The sequence below is a fragment of the Scophthalmus maximus genome, chromosome 18, assembly GCF_022379125.1.
Source record: "Scophthalmus maximus strain ysfricsl-2021 chromosome 18, ASM2237912v1, whole genome shotgun sequence".
Lineage (NCBI taxonomy): Eukaryota > Metazoa > Chordata > Actinopteri > Pleuronectiformes > Scophthalmidae > Scophthalmus > Scophthalmus maximus.
The window spans coordinates 12,854,116-12,875,790 of NC_061532.1; the positions used below are offsets into that span (position 1 = coordinate 12,854,116).

General features: G+C 46.1%; 1 protein-coding gene across 3 annotated transcripts in view; it reads right to left on the bottom strand.

Annotated features, from left to right (window-relative positions):
* Positions 1-12: 12 nt before the first annotated feature.
* The window catches only part of syne1a (spectrin repeat containing, nuclear envelope 1a), a 76,944-nt gene continuing 55,281 nt past the window's right edge, over positions 13-21,675 (bottom strand). For 2 of the 3 annotated variants that reach the window (XM_047328490.1, XM_047328491.1), the window contains 35 exons: positions 21,484-21,633; positions 21,132-21,308; positions 20,864-21,019; positions 20,613-20,768; positions 20,340-20,510; positions 20,091-20,224; positions 19,771-19,975; positions 18,762-18,944; positions 18,473-18,619; positions 18,151-18,305; positions 17,836-17,983; positions 17,651-17,745; positions 17,284-17,518; positions 16,821-17,072; positions 15,692-15,817; positions 14,474-14,629; positions 13,872-14,030; positions 13,350-13,516; positions 10,282-10,444; positions 9,589-9,776; positions 9,343-9,493; positions 8,675-8,857; positions 8,297-8,434; positions 7,956-8,147; positions 7,280-7,592; positions 6,687-6,755; positions 6,097-6,230; positions 5,736-5,862; positions 5,398-5,609; positions 4,670-4,876; positions 4,402-4,530; positions 3,980-4,246; positions 3,763-3,852; positions 3,013-3,071; positions 13-1,528 (listed from right to left, as the gene is read on the bottom strand). In XM_047328490.1, the coding sequence (XP_047184446.1) occupies positions 1,246-1,528; positions 3,013-3,071; positions 3,763-3,852; positions 3,980-4,246; positions 4,402-4,530; positions 4,670-4,876; positions 5,398-5,609; positions 5,736-5,862; positions 6,097-6,230; positions 6,687-6,755; positions 7,280-7,592; positions 7,956-8,147; positions 8,297-8,434; positions 8,675-8,857; positions 9,343-9,493; positions 9,589-9,776; positions 10,282-10,444; positions 13,350-13,516; positions 13,872-14,030; positions 14,474-14,629; positions 15,692-15,817; positions 16,821-17,072; positions 17,284-17,518; positions 17,651-17,745; positions 17,836-17,983; positions 18,151-18,305; positions 18,473-18,619; positions 18,762-18,944; positions 19,771-19,975; positions 20,091-20,224; positions 20,340-20,510; positions 20,613-20,768; positions 20,864-21,019; positions 21,132-21,308; positions 21,484-21,633 (5,877 nt within the window). In that variant the 3' untranslated portion in view covers positions 13-1,245. The remainder of the gene's footprint in view (positions 1,529-3,012; positions 3,072-3,762; positions 3,853-3,979; positions 4,247-4,401; positions 4,531-4,669; positions 4,877-5,397; positions 5,610-5,735; positions 5,863-6,096; positions 6,231-6,686; positions 6,756-7,279; positions 7,593-7,955; positions 8,148-8,296; positions 8,435-8,674; positions 8,858-9,342; positions 9,494-9,588; positions 9,777-10,281; positions 10,445-13,349; positions 13,517-13,871; positions 14,031-14,473; positions 14,630-15,691; positions 15,818-16,820; positions 17,073-17,283; positions 17,519-17,650; positions 17,746-17,835; positions 17,984-18,150; positions 18,306-18,472; positions 18,620-18,761; positions 18,945-19,770; positions 19,976-20,090; positions 20,225-20,339; positions 20,511-20,612; positions 20,769-20,863; positions 21,020-21,131; positions 21,309-21,483; positions 21,634-21,675) is intronic. The other variant, XM_047328489.1, reaches the window with a different exon arrangement.

Genomic DNA, 21,675 nt, shown 5'->3' on the forward strand with positions numbered 1-21,675 from the left:
AAAATACAGAGGTAAATATTTCATGTTTATTATTTGCAAAGAGAGTATTCTTCGTGAAGTCGGCATTAGCAAACTGTACATACATAAATAACCATTTTCATATTTCATCCTTTGTTTTTACAGATTCTGTTTGTTTTTTTCTAACAACGCAGTGATTGTGATCCCATCGCTGCAGAATAATTAAGCACAGTTATTACAAAGCACACGATTTTTCATGTCACAGCCATATACTAAAACACTACCAGTGATTGTTTGGCTTTCTTAAAAGCAGAGTGCATGCTCAAACAGAAAGATAAAAAAATAACCGCCTGTATTCAAAGGCATTTCAACAATAATATACAAATTTAGTTTTTAGCATGAGAGCTCAAATCTTTTTTTTTTTTCATCTTGGCTCCGATGCTGATTTAATACTGAAATAAAAAAAACAGGAATTCAAGCCTTGGCTTTTGGGGAAAGAAGTCGGCCATCTTGGCTGGACGGCTTCAGTGCAGTACCTTTGACGGAGCCCGTGTCAGTGCAATAGGTTCAGATTTTCATCTCGAACATCATATGAAGACTTCATTTCCAAATTCAACCTGGTTCTTTCGATGTCACTGAAAAGAGTTTTTGTTCCTGTGCTGTTTCAGTCATTTTATCCAAGTTGTTCTTCCAACGTGTCTTCTGGAAGGAAACTTCTCCACTTCTGACACCATGGATGATTTACTCAAACTGCAGGTCTACAGTTCACCGGTACAGAATCGTCCCACGCTGGTGGTGCCTCAGCCTCCTCAATACTAACAATCTGTTAACTGATTGAACACTAAATAAATAGTAGCAGCACTGGATATCATGGACAAAAAGCATGGTCGGCTTTGGCTCCCAACATAGAGTATATAAATAGTGCTTTGCTTTTCATTGATTTCACAGGTTTCTTCAGAAACCTTGAAAAATATTATTTACAATTAAGTTAAAACAACATGAAATTATTTGGATTGGGGGAAGAGGGTCTCCAGAAGAAGGTCCATTGATTCTGGAGAGAAGGGACTTTTAAAGGGCTGAGGTGATTTCAGGAGAGTGGGTGTGCAATGTTTGTGAGAGCCTTGAAGCCTTCAAAATCATATCTGCGTCACTTCATAATGCATGTGACTCCCTCCCCAGCAGGGGGACAGAGTTGGTGGCTTTAGGGCACAGGGTGAAGAAGAAACATTCACATGAGTCAGTGGAGTCCTTAGCAAAGCACAGGGATGATTTTTTTTAGCTCGCTCCTCATATGGGCGGAGGTCCGTTGGTGTAGCGCAGCATGGGGTGGAAGGAGCGGGCAAAGTTGTTGGCGTGGTGGCAGCTGTAGTCTTGCTCCGTCATGGGCACCAGGCAGGCCAGACCGATGAGGAGCAGTAGGAGCAGCTGCAGGGGGAGCGCAGCCCTGAGGACCCGCGACAGGAAGGACTGGCCCTTCGGGGAGGAGGATGAGGACGAGGAGGAGGCGGCGCCGTCCGGAAGGTTAGAACGGGAGGAAACGCAACCAGCGGCGCCTGGTGATCTGCTCCGGCTGCAGGAAGACACACACACACACAAGTTAAACACAACAGAGAACAGACGTGAGTCCATTAGTATTTGCAAATCAGTGTTGTGAAAACTCCATGATAACTTTTTTTTTCTTCTGAAATTGGATGTTTACATGCTTGTCTGTATGGTAAAAAAATGCTCCAACCTCATGGGCCTAAATTAATGATCTGTTAGTCAAAGTAAATTTGACAATTCTGACATGGGTTTAAAAAAACACGTTGTTTGCAAATACTATTTTACTCATGTCAGGCAAAAGAATGAATTAACAGGAAGGAAGCAAAAATACAGATATGCAGCCCATAGACCCAGATCCAGAAGGAGGAGAGATGACGAGAGTCACAGAGTTGAACACAGAGACACACATGTACAGTAGACCTGCACACACACACACACACACACACACAAAACAGGCACAAACACACTTAAAGAAGAGTTTTTAGTCACAAGCATTTGTAAGTAGCCGTCTGGGTCTCACTGGCCCGGGGGGGGGGGGGGGGACGCTCTGGATTCAGAGCCGAGTGTGTGAGAGTTCAATGCCATGTCTCATTCCCAACAGAAGCAGGAGAAATGCCAAAAATGCCTCTCTGGAGTCGAGATTGCCGCGGTTCGAGCCAAGACGCGCGGGGAGGAACGGCATGTTCTTAACTCGCTCACCCTGCGGCCTATTTCATTCTCCTTTGTCCTCCAAAACTGCTGCATGAGCAACGTGTACGTGTGCTCGTCGCTCATGTTTTAAGGCCAGGCGACTTCTCCTGCTTTGCTGGATTTCAATTTCCGCAGCCCAATAGAGTGTGACACAAATTCCTTTATTTCAAACACTCGAGGCGAGACCAGTATTTTTTAACATACATCTGCCAAGGCCTGAGTGTTATTGTTGGCATTTAATGAAAACCATTGACACAGTCGGAAGGGGAGTGAGTTTAAAGGTCTGGAAAGGAAACAAAGGAAACAAGGTGGGGGTTAAGGTGAGAAGGAAAAGCCGCAGTAGCTTATGCGTCATATCCTGTTTAAAAAACTATGGAGAGAATGAAACAGGAAGGGAAAATTGAGAAAGCCAAAACAAACAAGTCACTGGGAGATAGTGCCATCTAGTGGGCAAGGAGGGTGCTACAAAGTCCCTCTGAGAAAGAAGCAGAAAGTGTGTCAAGTGTTTAGGAAAAGAAGCAAGACAAAGAGAAGCACTGAGATAAAAACATTTAAAGGAGGAAGGGAGCGGCCTGATGAAGGCGATTCCCCACTCGTTTAAGAGCTGGTAACATGGCCTCTAAAGTGAGGGAGGATCATGGAACGCAGGGTCATAAAGCCTTAACAATAATTGATCGGAAAAAAATCCAATGAATCAAACATGGCTGATTGTGATTAACTGTTTTTTCTCCTGAGTTGAATTGATATAAAAATCAAGCGTTTAGTGGCTTTGCTGTGGTTCCATCATCATCCCTGTGTTTCTAGAGTCCAGGAGAGAGGTACCTGTGGCGCGGGCCGCTCTCAGGGGGTCCCGGGTCGGCCTGACTACTTTTGCCTCGGGGCTGTACCACGTAATGGGCAGGGAGGGGTAAAAGAAAGAAAAGAATGTTTCAGTCAAGTGCAAATAAAGACCAAGCTTCAGATGAGAGGAAAAAATAATTAACAACATAAAAAAAAAGAGCTGTAACATCGCTCGAGAAAAGAATCATCAACAATCAAAGGGGCAGCAACATAATCAATGACGGTGATTGACTTTCAGGACCAAGAAATCTGGCTTCTCAAGACTAAATCCTGAAAAGTCATGTTGAAAAGAGACTAAATTAAACACGTTGGAACTGTGATTTACAATACAACAGTTTTGTTCTCATGCGTGTTTTTCTAAAATACGATATCAATGAATCAATTTCAGAAAAGCTTCATTATTATGTGAAAAGAAAAGCCAGGTTTTCTTGTACATTCTTAGCAGGTCGACATGGTGCGGGCAGCAAAAAACCTCTCAAGAAAGGGGGGGGGGGGCAGAAATAAACCTTTTCATGTACATTTTATCAGAGCTGTCGCAAAAAGGCAAAAGCATTGATTGATTAACCATAAAAATAAAAGTGTCGAGTGGGAATATCTACGATAGGGCAATTCGGGAACGAGGAGGGAGGATTGAGGCTGGACAGTGATGTTACCTTGCTGTCAAGCACAGAGAGCCCCCCCCCCCCCACCCCAACCCCAATCCCCACCGGACCTTATGAGAGAAAACATTACCAATCGCTTGCGGCTTTCGACCGTCACCTCTGACACCGGAGCAGCTGATCTGCAGGTTTGTGATTTGCCAGCAGGCAACGATGAGAAATCCTGAAAGAATGAATCAAAATTATCTACGATTTACGAACACAAGGAGAGGAAAGATTTTCTTAGTTCAACATTAACTGCTGTAGCTGCCTCTCCAGCCATCCACTGTGTGTGTTCAGTGTCGTCTGACCTGCTGCGTGTCCGCGGCCTCCAGTCTCCTCTCCAGCCCGTCCAGGTCTGAGTTGACCTCCCGCAGCAGCAGCCGTAGCCGGTTCCAGATCACGTGCACCTTCTCCTGGGCCTCCAGACACTCGCCGCCCTGGGGCTGGGTCTGCTCCGAGGCGTGCGACTGCAGCAGCAGCAGAGTCTGAGGTTTGGTGTTGACCAGCAGCTGAGCCGAGAGCTCCTGAAGGGACGACACCTTCTGCTGAGAGTCCAGCAGCTCGCGCTTGATTTGCTGCAGGGGTCATGAAGAGACAGGGGGAGGTCAGTTAGTGTGCGTGTGTGTGTGTCGTGACGTCTTTGCCTGTAAACTGGAATATTTCTCTTTTAGTCTTAAAGCTAAAACCTCACAACACAAAAGCTTGCAGTGGAGGCAGCAGAGGGAAGTACCGTCAGCGTTTTGTGATGAGCGCGCAATGTTTCGCGATCCACTTTGGGAGGGATGGGCACCACCTCGTTCCTCCTGCGGTCGATGTTCTCCAGCCACAGCAGCAGCCCGTGGCTCATCTCATGGAACTCCTGAAAGGAAACAGAGTGTCACTCACACTGGGTTTGTGTTTTTGTTTTTGAGACGTCACTTTCTTTACTCTATTAATCTCTTCTTTCCTATTACTTTCTATGCTTTCCTGAAGTTTGTGTGTGTGTGTTTCTTTTGTACCTGGCACTGCATCAGCGCCCTCTGTAGCTCCTCCCTCCAGTCCTCCAGCGAGGTGCCGAGCTGATCCCAGCGCGAGTTGATCTCTTTCAGCCCGTCCCTCAGCTCCCAGGACTCATCGGAGTCGGGCTCTGATTGGAGGAAGTCTGCGCTGCTCAGGTTGATGGACAGGACCTCCGACTTGTGGGCATCCATCCCCTTCTGAAGCTCCTGAGAGCAAAGAGTCAAAGAGCAAAGTATTCAGGATGACGTCAACACATTTGAACCGTGAGTCTGACCAGACGTTGTGATGCTACCAGCGAGAGGGGGCTGAGAATAGATGAGCCGCCAACAGCAGGATTAGTTGAGGGGCGACACGTTAGATAGTGAGATATTAGGCTTCAGAGGGGTTTATTAATAGAATAGTGATATCTGAAGATTTTACAGACAGCAACAGCTGGACTGGTTGTGTGTTGTGGTGTTTGATTGTGTGAGGGTGAGTTGAAGGACAAGAGTTTCAACACCCGGCACGTGAAGTAGGATATTAGAGCTAGGCCAGTGGGGTCAAATTTACTGCAGAGCATCTGTACATTATTTACATTTTCTGAAATTATACCCTACATGAACTGATACAGATGAGAGAAAAATAACCGAAACTGAAAGTTCAAGAAAAAAAATCATAAAAACTTAAAAGAGACTTGTATAGATGAGAGTTTGGCCAGCGGATTGAAGCGGGCATGTGGTCCACCAACCTTGAGCCTCTTGATTCTCTGCTGGATGGTGTGTATGTCGGTGCTGAGGTCGGGCCCTCGCAGCCGGCTGAGTTCGGCCTCGGACTGACCCAGCCAGGCCCTCATGGTCTGCAGGTCCGAGATCAGCTGCTGCCACTGCTGCAGGTTCTGTTTGTGCCTGTGCTTTTCGCTCAGGGACTGAGCCTGGATCAGCTCCCAGCGCTCGATCACACCTTGGGGGCGAAACGGTGCGTAGAGCCAGTTAACACACACTGTATGTACTGTACAGGAAGAGGTCATATCTGCCTGCGGTGACTGAAAATATCACGTTTGAGTGTGTGTGTGTGTGTGTAACTGACCAGCGCTCTGAGTGTCTGTGCTGGTGGGTTTGTTGAGCCCCGGCATGTCATCCTCATCCTCAGTCAGCTCCTCCTCTGTTCTCTTCACTGCGTCTATACTTCCTCGACACTCTCCCATTAGACGCATCTGGAATATGTCACAAGTATTTCGATTAGCCCCTTTTTTTCTTTTTACAATAAGCTTTAGGAAACTAGTAATTTATTTCATGGCATGAACCTAATTAGGCACAAAAGCCACAATATGTAAAAGAGGGAGAAAATAGCAACAGTCCTCTTTGATTAAAAGGAAAAGTGACAACAAGTACACATTGATGATGATTTGTTAAAGAGTGTGATCTAAGAAAAAAAGAAGAGGCCTCACGTAGCCCATGTATGTGGAGTCGATGTCGGGGCTGGATCGGCTGACGCTGGCCTCTCTCTGCTGGAGGTGATACCGTCCTGCATCCAGAGCCTGGTCCAGCTGCCTCAGACTGGCCTCCAGCTGACCCGGCTCACCTGCAACAGACGCCACAATACAGTCAGGAGAACAAGGAGGGTGAACGTTTTGCAAAGATGGCAAAGATTTTTCCGTGAGCAGGCAATTCGGCGTGGACTGTGATGGCATGCATTAGTCTGGGACACAAAATGAAGGCACGTCATGACAGAAAAGAACGGTCGAGGTTTAAACCCATTAAACAGAGAGATTAGCTGTGAAATGGAGGACAACAATTAAGTGCAATACTGAAAATGCTAATGTTTGGTGAAGGTAGCATTTAGTGAGCAGGACCTTGGCATGCAATGGCGTCATCTTTGCAGGGAGATTCACAAAGATTTTCTTTTTAAGATGGCGGGGCATGCAACTTAGATGATGTTGTTGGTAGAGTTCTGTTAAAAAGCCTGTTTTAGTTGAAGTTAATGATCATGCTCTTCTAACTCATGCTGTGGCAGAACCTGAGGGCTGCTGTTGCCTACCGGAGGATGATTTCAGTGTGTTCTCAGTCAGTTTTATATAGGCCTCTGGGCTCTCTGGGATAACTACATCTGGGAATAGAGACATACAAGAAGTATACTGCTTATAATCTGGGCATGATTGAATGTGATATCGCTGTTAATCTGCAAAAGATTTGGCGATGTGTTGGCCCGGATTCCCTGGAGGAACTCATCTCAGCACTTTTAGATTTTTGTATATAAGTTTCTTATTTTCTGTGAAAGCTTGTGATTCTAGGATTTTTATTTTTCCTGTTGTTTCCCATACATGGAAAGGAACAATGATTATTTCATCATGAGAAAAACCTCTAACCAATTGTATAAAACTAAAATCTTTACATCAAAATCATTTCAAATTACATTTTAATGATCTCAAAAACACTAAAGACTCTCTCAGTTATGCTAAAAATTGTATGAAATCAAAGGAACTAATTGCAATTTTGTGCAACTTTTATGCAAACGTCCTAGAAAGTGCATTATTTTTTACAGGCCAGTAAAATAAGAGCTACCTCAAAAACAAATCAGCATATATACATTAGGACAATCATCCAACGTACAGTCCATAAAGTTAGACCAACCTGACAGAACCGTCGCAGCCGTCCTCAGATACTCATCCTCCTCTTCTTGCCCTCGGCTCCTTTCCCCTCGTCCCCCTGGGCTCTCCAGACCTCTACTCAGGTCGTAGTCGTGGTCCCACTCTAACGGGATGGAGTCCACGCTGGCCGGAGTATCCCGCCCCGAGCGGTCGGCCCGAATGAGGGCGGTCGTGCCCGTGGCCTGACGGCTGGACGTCCGCGGCAAAGAGGAGTCGCCCCACTGCAGCTCGGAGAGGTCGGCGCCCTCCTCCATGTCGAGCTCTAGGTCTGAGCCGTCAAACTCATCGTCAGCCAGCTGAGGGAGGAAGACGGGAGAAAAGTTTGCACAATGAAAGGGTGAGAACAATAACGCAAGCAAGAGTGAAAATGTCCAGAGAGAGTTTTCATTCCGTTCTCAACCATCTGTTAGTGTGAAACTATGTCGGACACATGTTCTCCCCGTGTCACGGGAGGTTAAGGAGGACAGCTGGGAGTGTGCACTTGGTAATGTGTTGAGTTCCCTGAGGCGACTGTTTACTGTCACAAGATCACGTTTCTGCACAGTTTCACTTCTTGTAAACAGTCTGCACAGTTTCAGTAAACCAGTTTACTGTCACATAGATTTGTGACGGCGTTTCTTCGTGCTAACATGACGTGTCGCCTGCGCGTCTGTACTCACAGGCAGACGGGTGAGTTTCTTGTAGTATCTGTCGACTCGTCCGAAGACCTCCTGGCAGTATCTCTGCAGCTCCTCCAGCTCCTCCTCGATGACGGCCGCGTCCAGAGGTTCACTCTTCTCGATCAGAGCTTTGCCCTGCCTGAACACCAGCTCAATCTTCCCCGTGTTCAGGTAGATCTCCTGCTGGAACGCCTGAGAAACGCAATTACGTATAATTAATTTCCATCTTATTCCTAGAACATAATAGACTCTGTTTCCTTAAACTGCAGATAAATTTGGTTTGCCCATACTGAAGTACGTAATCTTGAATCTTATCCCAAACATCCGTGCGTGCATCTCACCCTGAGCTGTTTGATCTTGGCGTGCACGTCACACTCGGAGAAGTGCTCTATGTTGGTGAGCTGGAGGTCCATCTCCGTCAGCCACACCAGGATACTGTCTCGTGCCGTCTCGAACTCCTCTCTCTGGCTGATGAAGTGCTGCGGGAACGTGCCGAGACAAACGATTCATATTATCTTCCCAAAGGAAGTAGCTTGTTTCCTAATTCATTTAAATGTGAATTGAGTGGAGCAGTAAGATATCATTATTTATTTATTTTGACTGTAGCCACACAGGATTATACAATAAGAACTAAAGTGAGTGCTAATCGAGCGGAAATCACAGCAGCTGGTAGATCAGATCCCTTTATTCCACTTGCTAACTTCCCAATGTGATTTTACCCTGAGTCTGCGGAGGATGGCAGCCACCCTCTTCTGCAGGTTGTCCCATCGCTTGTTCCCATCGTGCACCATTTCTCTGAGACGGCAGGAGGAGTCGGTGCGGTTCTCGCGGGCCAGGCGACGGTACTGTTTGTTGATGAGCTCCAGCTGGGTCAGACACTCCTGCACCTGACGCTGGAAGGCCTGCAAGGAAACAGACACACCAATACAGATCTGAATGAGACAAACTTTATTGGAATACAAATTTGCAATGAATCCTATAATCTAATCTATACGTTGAGGAGTTTTACGCTGAACTGAAATGAGCTTTGGAATCGGGCACGAGCAGGGCGGATGGCGGTGGTCCAGGCCAGACGGTGAGCTAACAGGAATGTGCACGTGCACAGTGACGGACTGCAGCAGCTGAGCAGAGCAGCGCATACGAGTTCCAGTAACATGACACTTCTCTCTTGCTCTCTGTTTCCTCAACCGTGCTGTGACTTTCTCCTTCTTTAAATTTATTTTTGCTCACAAGGAGAAATTGAAATGTCTGACGAGGAAATTTTCAGCATGTACACAGACGGAAATGTTACATTTAAAGCCAGTTATACCTTTGTGTTTATTTTCCTTCCAGGTGCATTCGCTACCAACTCAGATATTTACACATGCAAAAAGTGAAATAAACAAACCTCAAACTTCTTGAGTTCCTCTTTAGCGACCGTGTAAAGAACCCCAGAGGAGTTCGGCAGAGCTGCCGTTCTTTCGGACGTCTTCAGCCAGTCCTCAAACCTGGAGTAATCGTCCAGAAACTTCTGCCACAACCTCCACGTCTCCTCAATCCTGCAAAGAAAAAAAAAGAAAAAAATTAGCACTGGCCAACAGTATTTGATCACCAGTATACACTGTAGGTCTCAATGTGTCCAAGAGGCACTGACTTGAGCCTCCTCTCCATGGACATGGCACAGATGTTCCTCCAGCGTCTGTCCAGCCCTCTGGTGGCCTGCTGGATGGAGTCGCACTCCGTCTCCGTGGAGCAGGCATCGCAGTCGTGGAGCAGCACTTCACACAGGTTCAACACGGACGCCACGCCTGTGCTGTGTTTCTCTATGTCCCTCTGCAGCTCCTAGAAATCATCGAGAACAACTTGTTTTATTTTGCAGAACTTAAAAAGTTGCACGTGTAGCATTCTGCACTTCTCTGAATCAAAACTGGGGGTGAGTTGGATTTCTTCTGCCCGTCCGCAGCTCATAAAATGTCTCCCAACAGTAAACAGTGAGAACACCGTCGGCCTGGTGAACTCAAATGTTGTGCATGTGGAGGGAAAGGAGGTCAGTGGGTCCAGTCCAGATTTAGAGCAGCATCTTTGCTGCAGGGAGTACACTGATACCCACTGTAGACTAGTTTTAAACAAGCAGCAGATATATGTACTGTATGCATGAGTCATGCTACGATTCCCTGGTGTCACTCATTTTTCCACCAAATATATATGAGTCATATGGTTCTGCTTATTTCTTTATGTAGTATTTACAGAAAAGTACATACTTGTTTACACAATGTGCCTGTGTACTTGTTTGTGAAGGTGTTTGCAGTTTTGCAGCCCAGGGCTGCTTGTGTGTGTTTGCACTTGCCTGCTGCTGGTTGAGTTTCCTCTGAATCTCCTTGTCGTCACAGGTATCGTAAACGATGGGCCTGGACAGATCTGTCTCGATGTGAGCCAGCCAGGAGCGCAGGCTGCTCATGTTTTTATCCAGCTGCTGCACCGCGACCAGGGTCTCCCTCAACTTCTTGACCCTGTTGGAAAAAACACAGTCAGAGAGAAAGCCAGAGTCAACATATGAGACAACTGTAAACAGTAAAGGGAGAAATGTGATGTACAATTTGTATTATCAAATTTGTATAAATCAAATAAAACTAAAGGATCAATATCAGGTTGACACACAGTGTTAAAGGCATGAAAAGTTCATGAAATGCATGAACATTTCAAATGAACCATTTTCAGCAAATTGTCTTATTTCCATTTGCAAATCATGTAAACAACATGTAACCAAGAATAAAACAGGAACATTGGTTGAATTTACCAGAAAAAACAGAATTGATCTGGTTATAGATCTGGAGCAAGAATGAAAAAAAAAGACTAAATACCAGAAAGCACTCTGGTTCCACATATGCAGAAGATTAACTTTGTGTTCACTCAAACAGAACAGAACAGTAATATGAGTATGAGAATTGATTTTTTTCAGATATGTACAGATGAAGAAGAAAAAGCGCCAGACATTTCTGAACTCCGACAACTGCAATCTATAAAAATGTGAATCATGTTTTAAATGAGCCAACATCCAGCTCTTACAACCGCTTAACATTCGACGCCTCACCCTGCAGAGCAATGCAGCTCTCACTGTCAAACTGGATGGAGGATGAAGTCGTGGCTGTTCTTTATCACATGAATCAAACGTCTGACAACAATAGACACACTCAGCAGGTTTTACTCAACCTTAAATAGTTAAGAGTTGCTCTGGGACTGACTGCAGTCAACTCAGGCTGCTGCACAAAATGTCCCAAACCGGCTGTTAAGCATCACACAATGCAACATATCGCTTTACACATAATCCAATGCAGACACAGGACCCCCGTCCAACACTAATCTTAAATAATACTTATTTGTGTTTGTTCTAACTTGCATGTTTTACAACATGTCAATCAGAAAACGATGCTGTAGCCACGGCGGCATTAACACACCTACTATTGTCTAAACTGTCTCCACCCTGTGCTGGGAACACACTGGTTAAAACAACACTGTACGAGGCTGCACAACTTCATTAACCTGCACTGTCTTAAAAAGAAACAGCTTCAATCCATTGTCAAGCTTGTCCTGCCTGTTGACGTCGCAGTCGCAGTCTGGCAGATAGTCCTCACTCGGGCATGCTGCCATATCATCCGTCCCTAAATCCAAAACCATTGGGGTGGGGGTGCGGAATTTCCAAAGACAACGTTAACGTCGCAGGAAGCGTTTCGCGGTGTCGATCCAAACGCTCTTCACTTTCGTCTGCGAACTCCGCACTGGACTTTTTGTAAACTCTGCCGGTGCAGGGGGGGAGGGCTGGCAGGTAGTGGTGGGGTGGCGGGGTGGCACAACTGTGACTTATCAACTGTTGCTCTACCCAAGTTAAAAAAAGACAAGTCCAAACAGGCGTGAGCGTGTCTGTGTGTCTGTGTGTGAGTGCCGGAGAGTGACAAGTGCTGCTGTTTCTAAAAAGAGACTTACAGTCAGAGGCATGTGCCACAGAGCTGGCCAGCCTGTGTTGGAATATCAGACACCACACACACACACACACACACACACACACACACACACACACACACACACACACACACACACACACACACACACACACACACACACACACACACACACACACACACACACACACACACACACACACACACACACACACACACACACACACACACACACACACACACACACACACGCTAAGGGAGTGTAAACAGAAGCAAACGCTGCTGGGATCCACACATGTAACTAAACCTCGATGGACAGGGCACAACGAGCAGAAACGTTTTCCAATGAAACATGTTTGCAGGAGGGTGAAAATCGATCTTCATATCCAGAAAATTGTCAGGATTTCTCCTCTCTCTGACAGCTGCAAAGTCTCTGTCCTTGATGTTTTTTAGCCATGGACGGTTATAAAAGACAAAGAGTGCAGCTGTCTGTGTGAGGTCACACACTGCCCTCTCGTTCTTCCCTCCTCCAGGACATGTCCCAGAGGGCAACAGCCGGAAAAAAGCCAGGGGAGGGGGGTTGGCTGAGGTAAGTAAGAGTCAAAGTTTGGGTTCGGTCACTTTCAATTCACAACGCACAGAATTAGTTTTTCTTTCCCACTTTTAATCAACATAATAATGAGAACGAATCCCATGTCTCCAAGTAGTCTACAGCGGATTCAAAGAACATTTTGGATCCACTGAGTCAGTAGCAAACTGCTTCCAACTCTGTCCAACATGTCAAAGAGACAAAAAGATACAGAAGAGAGGAGGCAAGAAGCAAGAAGCAGTGATGAGGTGTGACCTCTCTGCTTGGTTTGCAACTCCCATTAAAGTGGAAACCCCACTGACATCAGCATAGAGCTCAGGAAATGCCTCAGCAGCATTGTGGGAAAATGAATTCCCCCCTCCCGTGTACTGGAGTGTCAGGAGGGAAACCGTGGAAACAAAAGCCAGGCCAAGGAATGTCTTCGCTCATACGAACCCTCTCCACTAGGAGGAGGGATACAAAGTGGAATCGAGGGCAAACACACTGAGGAATAATTTTCCATAGCAAATGTTCATTCAACATTGAAAGAATGTTTAAAATGACACTCAACATTCCATTTCAAGATTATATATTTTCAGTTTTTTCATTCACAGTGACTTCTTTCATCAGAGAACAAACGAAGGCCCAACTCGACTGTTCACACATGCCTTGTTCAAACATCACTTTACTTTCTTCCATCCATCCAACTGATGTCAACGATTATCAGCAGTATACTCATTCTGCTTTTAATGATCCTGAACTGTTTAAAACCATAGGACATGTTAATATTTGGCCTGATGTTTCCAGCTTGGCAAGGAAGTTTCCTTTCCAACTCAATCTCTACTATGAAACAACACTCTCCACCTGTCCGCAGGAGTTTTGTGCACCCACCTGGCAGCGATGAGGTCCAGCAGGTGTTGCCAGCGCTCGCTGACTTTGCTCAGTTTGTGTTGGATCTCCGCCGCCTTGCTGTCCTGGCTGGCCCTGGCCAGCCGCTCGCCCATAACCTGCAGATGCTGCTTGTTCTCCTGGGCCACGCCGATCTCCTCCTGGTAGTCCTGTGGTTGGAGAAGCAGCAAGCGGGTTAACACAGGTAGCTGTCGCAGTGTGTGTTCATACATAGGTAAAAAAAAAAAAATACGTAAGACTGTTCATTTTTTCTTATTTTTTGTAAAAACTTTATTTAAGTGTTGATATCCCTTGTGTACAAGATTTCATAGCCTTAGAGACATTCCCATTTGAATAATTTTGTAAAAATGAACTTCTACCATTTTATCGCGTATCATTTGTTCAGTGAATCCATCAGTAGCAAGACAAGGCCTCAAAAAAATCTGTGCTCAACTCAACACTTCTGCATGAATTCATTAATTTCTACACATTTCAATCAGGTGGTTAGGGTCAGGGTTTTTTCACCTTGCGCAGTTTCTCAATCATCTCTTCGATATTGACGTCCCCGTTCTGAGAGACCTTGCTCTCCATCTGTGTGAGCCACTCACACAGCTCCTTGTTCTTCTCATTGAACACGGCCCACTCGTTCAACTTCTCGCTGACCTGCTGCTTGCGCAGGGAAAGCTGAAGGGGAGAGACGGGCGGGACAGGGGGGAGATGGTAGAAGAGGGAGAGAGGGAGAATATGAGAGATGGTAAGGAACGATTGGAATACGGCGGGATGATGACAAAAGCAGCCAAAAAGTCTAGTTGATGAAATTTTGGCAAATTTGTTGTAGAAAAGGAATAATATAAGAAAAAATATATTTGGTGGAAGATAAACAAAAGTCATTGTGCAGTATTTGCTAAAGTTACCCCAGGACAGCTAAAAAAAACAAAAGATAAAACAACCTAATGAATGCTTTTTATATCACCTCAAACTTAACCAAACAGCCATTCACAATAACACTTGACTCACACTCTTCGTCTCACAGAAAAAAATCACCACTCAGCCTGAGATTATGCAGAGACAGCAAAAAAAAAGCATCAGAGGCACGTGTACTGAGTTCTCTGTGTGTGTGTATATACCTGGTGGCAGACCTCCTCCCACTGGCGCTGTAGCAGCTGGAGGCGTTCCTGTAGGACGGTGATGTCATCAGCACTAACCACACCCTCCAAGGAGCCCCTCAGCAGGAACATGGAAGTGAGGTCATCAGTCCAGCCCTCCACACTGCTCTCCAACTCCTGCATCCACATGACATGGCAACACAACACACACAGCTTTAGATGCAAATCTACTCTCAGGCTGGCGTGTCAATGGGGATTTGTTTTTCTTCTTCTTCTCTACAGCAACAGTGAAGCAGGAAAACCACAGAGCAGAGCAGCTGAAGCTCTACTGCAGCTGCCGCACAGTGCACCCACAGAAACAGCGATGAGGGAAAGCGCTACAGCAAACTGACTGAATATTACAGCAAGACGTGTTGCAAAAAAAAGACAAGATTTCTGCTAAATATCAGAATTCAACTTTGGTTTTCTACAAAGGAACAAAAGAAGAAGCATAAAAATAGCAGTTACGTGTGCCATTTGATAAAAGTGCATCGGCCACATTCAAGGTTAAAGACAGGATAATGTAACAGAGGCATCTAACCTTGCATCTCCTCCTTCTCCATCACTCTGACGGCTTTGGTGCGGTGTGTTAATCATTTGTGGACCCGGAGAATGTCTCCATCACACCACACACACAAAAGGAAGCACACAGATGCTCACACACACACACACATGCATACATACATACATACACCCCCACAGGAAGCAGGGAGGCGCTCTCTCTCTTTCTCTCAATCACTCTCATGCGCACGCACCCTCCCTCTTTCTCTCTATCTCCCCACCCCCCACTCTCCTCAGCTGATGATCACTGTGTGCAGCTCACTGCCCTCCTCCTCCCTTGGGGGGGTGGGGACCTGTCATGCATGAAACATGACTGCATAAGACGTCCAGTGGTTATTGGACAGTTCCATTATTAAACTAACAAGGTCACAAAATGAAACAGCAGTTTTTTGATTTTGCTAGTCTGTCTGTTTATCTGTGTCCTCGAAGACAGAGTGTGTGTGTGTGTGTGTGTGTGTGTGTGTGTGTGTGTGTGTGTGTGTGTGTGTGTGTGTGTGTGTGCGCGTGCGTGCGCAGGAGAGAGAGAGCAAAAGAGAGTGAGCATGTTTATGTGTCACGCGAGTGAGGAGTGTCTGTGCACTGATGCAATAGACTAGGACAACTGTGAATATTTGTGTGCTCGTGTCACGTTCTCCTCACCTTGCATCTGATTTGCTCGGAGTGTAGCTCCTCGTGGTGATCAGGCAGAGGCACAGACAGCTTCCTCTTGAAGGCCCTCAGCTTCTCCAGTGATGCATCTATGCCTTTCTCACATCGTTCCCAGTTCTACACACACACAGAAGTTACTATAAATTATTTTTGCAGCTGCAGCAGTGGCATCAGCGAGTGGCTGCAGAACTGTAAGCAAACACAGCATCTACCCAAGGCAGTCAGGCCACATCATGGCCCACTTAGCCCAGGCAACACTGTGAGGCAGAGTGATACAGCAAAAAAAAAAATAAAAAAAAAATCCAACAAGCAGAGAGGAGAATTAACACGGCTTCATAACAAAGGAGGGAGGTTCAGCTCCAAAAGGGCACGGATTACAGCTATTAAACAGCTATTTTTAGAGTCTGAATAACCAGGGTGAAACAGGGTAATGTTTGGTAAGAAACACAGCAGCTAAGTAGCGTACCTGACGCAAGAGTCGTGGTAAAAAGAAGGACAGAACAGGATCGGAATAGAAGCCGCTCTCGAAATGAAAAACACGGATGATGGAGAGAAGGTAGCTTCATGTTCAAATTCACGGATGAATCTTTTGAACTGCGTCACTCTGTCCCTTTCAAAAGATGGCCCTGTCTCAGCATGTACAATCTACCACAGAAGGTTCAAATCATTACAGCTCACTACACAGTGTTCACAGTCTGTTTTTGTGTGTGTTTTGTGTGTGTGTGTGTGTGTGTGTGTGTGTGTGTGTGTGTGTGGATGTGTGCCCTGGGCTGGCACTCTTATCCTTGTTCATGTGCGCCATTTTGTAATGCTTAAGCATTAGTGAGTGAACGTAGGATTGCATGCACATATGTTTATATGATGCTGAGGACGTGAGTCTGGCTCCCTCTCCGACCTTGACATCTCTTCAGGACTTAAGGTGCAACTTTGCATAATTCATGTGATAACCTGGTCTCACTGTCCTGCACTGTCTCTCATTAAGGACTCACTGCCCTTCACAGGCACCTTTTACACTGCGGCATGTTGCAAACATCTCAGCCTGCAACACGAAGAGCAACGAACCAGTGGCAAAAAGTATAAATGAAGATTCACAAGTATTCCAGGTGCACTTTTGTCTGACCTTGAGCAAGCCGTGTAGACTCCTCCTCTGCTGGTCCAGGCGGTGGTGGGCGTGCCTCCACCTCTCCTGGATCTCCATCAGCTCCGTCTGCAGGGTGGACTCGGCTCTGTCGTCGGCCGACAGGAGCAGGCTCCGTCCAGCCTCCACGGTGAGGATGTAGCCTCCCTGCTGCCTCTGGAGCACTCGCTCCCTCAGCTGGACAAGCACAGACAGAGACAAATGGCAGAGGGGGTACAGCTTAACTAAGGGAGTCTAAGGTCGGACAAGGGGTGAGGGTTTATGAGCACAGAGTTTAGATTTGTTAAGATTCATTTTGTGTTAATTCTTGATTGTGAAGCGCTTTGCTGAAGATTAAGTTTGAAGGGCGACAAGCAGGAAGAGTGAGCAGTTTGAAATGAAATTTGAATATGGTTATGTGTGAAGTGAAGGTCTTAAAAAGCTCTTTCATGTCATTGGAGCCTACCTGTATCTGATCCAACAGGTTCCTGGCCTGCTGCAGGGCCGCTGGTTCTCCCTGCAGTTTAACATCTGAATCGTGGGTCACTTCCTGGAGCCACCGTAGGAGCTTCTCCGCCATCTCGCGGTAGTTCTGCCACTGGCGCACCAGGCTGTCAATGATGCCTCTCCGTTGCTGAGCCCGCCGCACTATGCACTGCCACTGGTTGCTCAGCAAGGCCAGCTTCACACTAAAGTCATCTCTGTTCGTGGGAGAGAGAAGAGTGAGAATAGCAAGGGGCTGATCACAACTGGATCCATACTTTCACGAGACAGATACAGTTGTTGACTAGGACCGTGTGTGTGTGTGTGTGGGTGTTGTGATATGTGTTTACCTGTCGTCCGCTAGTCCCTGGTCCAACATACGATGGCCATCGCTGATGATGGAGTACAGAATCTGTTGCCTGCTAAACATTTCTGCCTGGAACAACTGCAAAGTACACGTGCATGTGTTAAGAACAACACTCTACATACAAGGACAGCAATTAGTGTGGGCGTACTTTTTCGTTTCTTCTCTCACCTCGTGGTCTCGCTGCTGCTCCAGCAGACTCTGGTAGTTGCCCGAGATCTCAGCGGCCAACTTCTGATCAGTCTGAGACAGAAAGTCCATCCAGGCCTCACACTTCTGGAGGAAGCTCTGCTGCTGGAGCAAGACGGCCTGCAGTTTACTGGTGAGGGACAGAGGAAAGTCGCTCACACAACCGAATAAATTCATTCTATTTTGAAATATACGTCACTCATTTTGGTGAGTGTTTGATTCTCAGCGTGGTGGTCACTGACTGCTCTAAGTTTACAGTGACACTCCAGACGAGTGAGATATGAAGGGTTCAGGTACCTGAACCTCTCGGTGAGGTGAGCGCAGTGAGTGGCCCAGGCTCTGTTGAGACTCTGCAGCTTTTTAACGTCTCTGTCGCTGACTGGTAGTCTGTACACCAGCTCGTTTACCCGTTCTAGGTCAGGAGAAAGGCTGCTCAACTTCAACAGGTGAACCTGGAATTACATCATCAGCCATTTTCAGAAGGACCGTGTAAAGATCAGACATGCTTTTGTCAGTCAAATTGAAGGCAAGAGAGTGAAGGAAATGAATCTATAGAAAGAGTTCCTGTCACAGTCACAGTGGATTCAACAACAACCAAGACAGCTGCATTTTTTAATACCTTCAGTTTCTCCATACGAGACTGGACCACACCGAGCTCCGGTGAACTGACTGTGTCGGACTCCTTCAGCACCTCCTCTGCCTCCTCTGCATTACGCATCAGTGTTTCCAACTTCTCTCTGAAGCTGTCACATGCCTGGGATCCAGACTAGAAAGAGTCAGGCCCAGAAAAACAAGAAATAAGAGAAAGAACACTGAAGTGACGAGTACCAGTCATATCTTCTTCTTCATACAGTGGGGTTGTATGTATTATTCTGCCCATGCCCGCCCCTCCCAACTATCCTCCTTACCTGCAGTACTTCCTGCTGCCTGTGAAGGCCGTGCTCCAGTGCTGCCAGACGATGTGTGAGTGACAGGTGGTCCGACTGCAGAGCTGCAGAGGAGGAGGCGTCGACTTGGCTCTTCAGCTGTTCCCCTAAAGCCTGCAGTCGATGGAGGGACTCCTGCACTGAGGCCTGGTCACCAAGGCAAGCCTGCAACAGAGAGGCAGGTTATAGAAGACATTCACTGAATGCCTGTGCAGACATACAAGGATTATGTGAGATTGTAAGAAAAAAACTTGGCACATCCAAAATGTCTGGATTTGGAAGAAACTGTCACGTTTTCTATTATTTTCCTGTTTTTATCCAGTGGGTTTTGAAAAGGTTTGATTTATCAAAGCATTTTTTCCAGATCTAAGGAGGAGAACTCAATCATTTTGCTGAAGTCATGAAAATCACTTATTCCTAAATCATTCAGGATTAGTTAAACCAGTGTTGTGTGTACTGTGGGTTTTGGTAAACCACAAAGAATGCTGAACTTTTAACAACTAAGTGTCTCACAAAAGTTTGCATCAGTGATCCTCAGCCTAAATAACTGTCTGCGTACAGTATTAGGATAGTGCGTATCTAGACATTGCCCAGCATGGTCCACCAAGACCAGCATGACAACGGGGAGGACCCCTGTAGTGTAAATCAGGGGCCTGTCTTTTCCGTTGCAGTCTCACACTCAAAAGGCTTTTGTTGGATTGTGCTGGTGAGACGACATTCAATCAGACAAAAGGACAGGGTGCAGTTTTGTATTCTGCAGAGGGGATAGAGGCTTTGTGAATCCTCATAGTGAGCTGACAGCCAGTTCAGGAGCTTATTCACAAGATCTCAGAACATAAAGGAGACTCTGGGAAGCAGGATTTTAAGGGTTATTCAGTTATATAATGAGAAAAAATGCATATTTTAAACGATAGAAATGTGGACTTGCATGAACTACCACTAAAACTTGGTTGAGAGAATCCATAACTAATATTAGGCCAAGGTTACTCACATTGCAGTCCTTCATCCAGACACTGCTCTCCTCCTCGGTGATCTCCTTGTCGGTGGCGGTCTTCAGCAGGCGATCAGCATGCTCTTCCTGTTTCTGAACGGCTGTCACACACTGGCTGTACAATGTCCTGTAGCGTTGCCATAGACCCAACAAGGCCTTGCTGCTCCTCAGCTGCTCTGAGATCTGCTCTAGTAGGCGGTTCCACCTACAACAGAGAGAAAAAAAGTTACATTTGGAACTCAGGTCGGCATCTAGTTAATATTAAGGATTAGGCAATTTGATTAAAAAGCCACACAGAGACGTGTTTTCTTTACACCCACCTGATGTTGACATCGCGGAGGGCTCTGTTGAGCGTGTCAGCCACAGACGGGTGGCACTCTGTCAGTAGCTGGTGTGTCACGGAGTCAAATTTCCTCAGACTGCTCTCCTGTTTATCCATCTCCTCCTGCAGGTTCTTTAAGACACAGACACCCACTAAAATTACTTTCACCTTCGGCGTTCAGTAAATAGACAATTTTATCTTGGACTGGGGTCAGTCCAAAGAGCGTATTTTCTGCACTTTCTTTTACCTCTAAACTCTCCACCTGCTGCTGCACCGCCTCTAGAGACCCATTAAGGAGACGCAGCCTGGACACGGAGTAAATCCCTTCCATCAGGTAACCAATAATCTCCTCTGAGGCTCGCCGATACAGGGTCCACTGCTCCAGCACTGACCGCAGACTGATCTTCATCTGGCTTATCTGTTCGAAAAGGATGAGAGACAAGATATGTAAGTATGTCAAAGCCCAATGCAAAGAAAGATTTGGGCAACAACCGTGAGGGTAAGGCCATCTGAAGCTCACCATGTGGTCCAAATGAGCCCAGGACTGGTTCAGCCCTTTGAGGGTCTCCTTGACAACAGAACAGGCTGCTCCTTTCTTATCCTGAATGAGAGCATTTCCTCGCTCTTCCGCTTTCTCTAGATCCTTCTCTTTTTCCTTCACTAATTCTTCCAATTCCTGTGTAAACAATGACATTCATTTTTAGAACAAAATAAAGAGTTTATAAAACTTAAAAAATATGTGCGGCATCAATAGTACTGCTGTTTCCCTACCTGACAGTCTTTGAGTGCATTCTGCACTGATGCTACATCCTCTATCCTGTGCCTCTTCTTTAGTTTCTCCTCTTGTAGTGTGAGCCAGGTTTTCAGGGCCTGGACTCCATTTTCATGCTCCATCCAACCTTCCAAAATTCCTTCCAATAACTGAATCTAAAAGAAAAAAAGATTCAGAACAATTTGACAATGGCAAACAAAGTAAATAAGCAGAAAACAGAGTTCAGGTCTCATTCTTCATTGCTGTTTAACTGAAATGTTACTGTACCTTTTCTGCGATAAGTCCCTGCAGTATTTGCCATCTTCTGTTCATAGCTCCCAGATTCTCGGCGAAGTCTGTTTTGTCACTGCGCTTTCCCTCCACATCCTGACTGCTGATCTGCAGCACTGACTGGTTGACAAAGTCCACAGTCAGCTGCTTACAGGTCAGATCAATGCGGAAGCCCTGCGAAATATAAAACAAGACATCATAAGGCTGCGATGAGGAGGAGAAAAGTTACAGAGAGCTGAAGGCCTTTGAGAAACTTTTTGATGTATAACATATCTAGGTTTTTTGCAGATTGACCAGAGGAGCACAATTAGTGGAGACTTTGATGTTGGCAGGGGACTCGGTATTGTACCTTATACTTCTGCAGGAAGTTCTGGACTACCTCGGAGCCTACAGCTCCCATGATCTTATCCTGGTCTTCGTCTATGATGTTCTCCATGAGCGAGATCCAGCTCATCAGCTCTGTGATGGCGTGCCGTGATGCCAGCTTCTCCATTTGCAGCTGAGGGTACAAACAGCCAAAATACAGCATCATCAACTATGT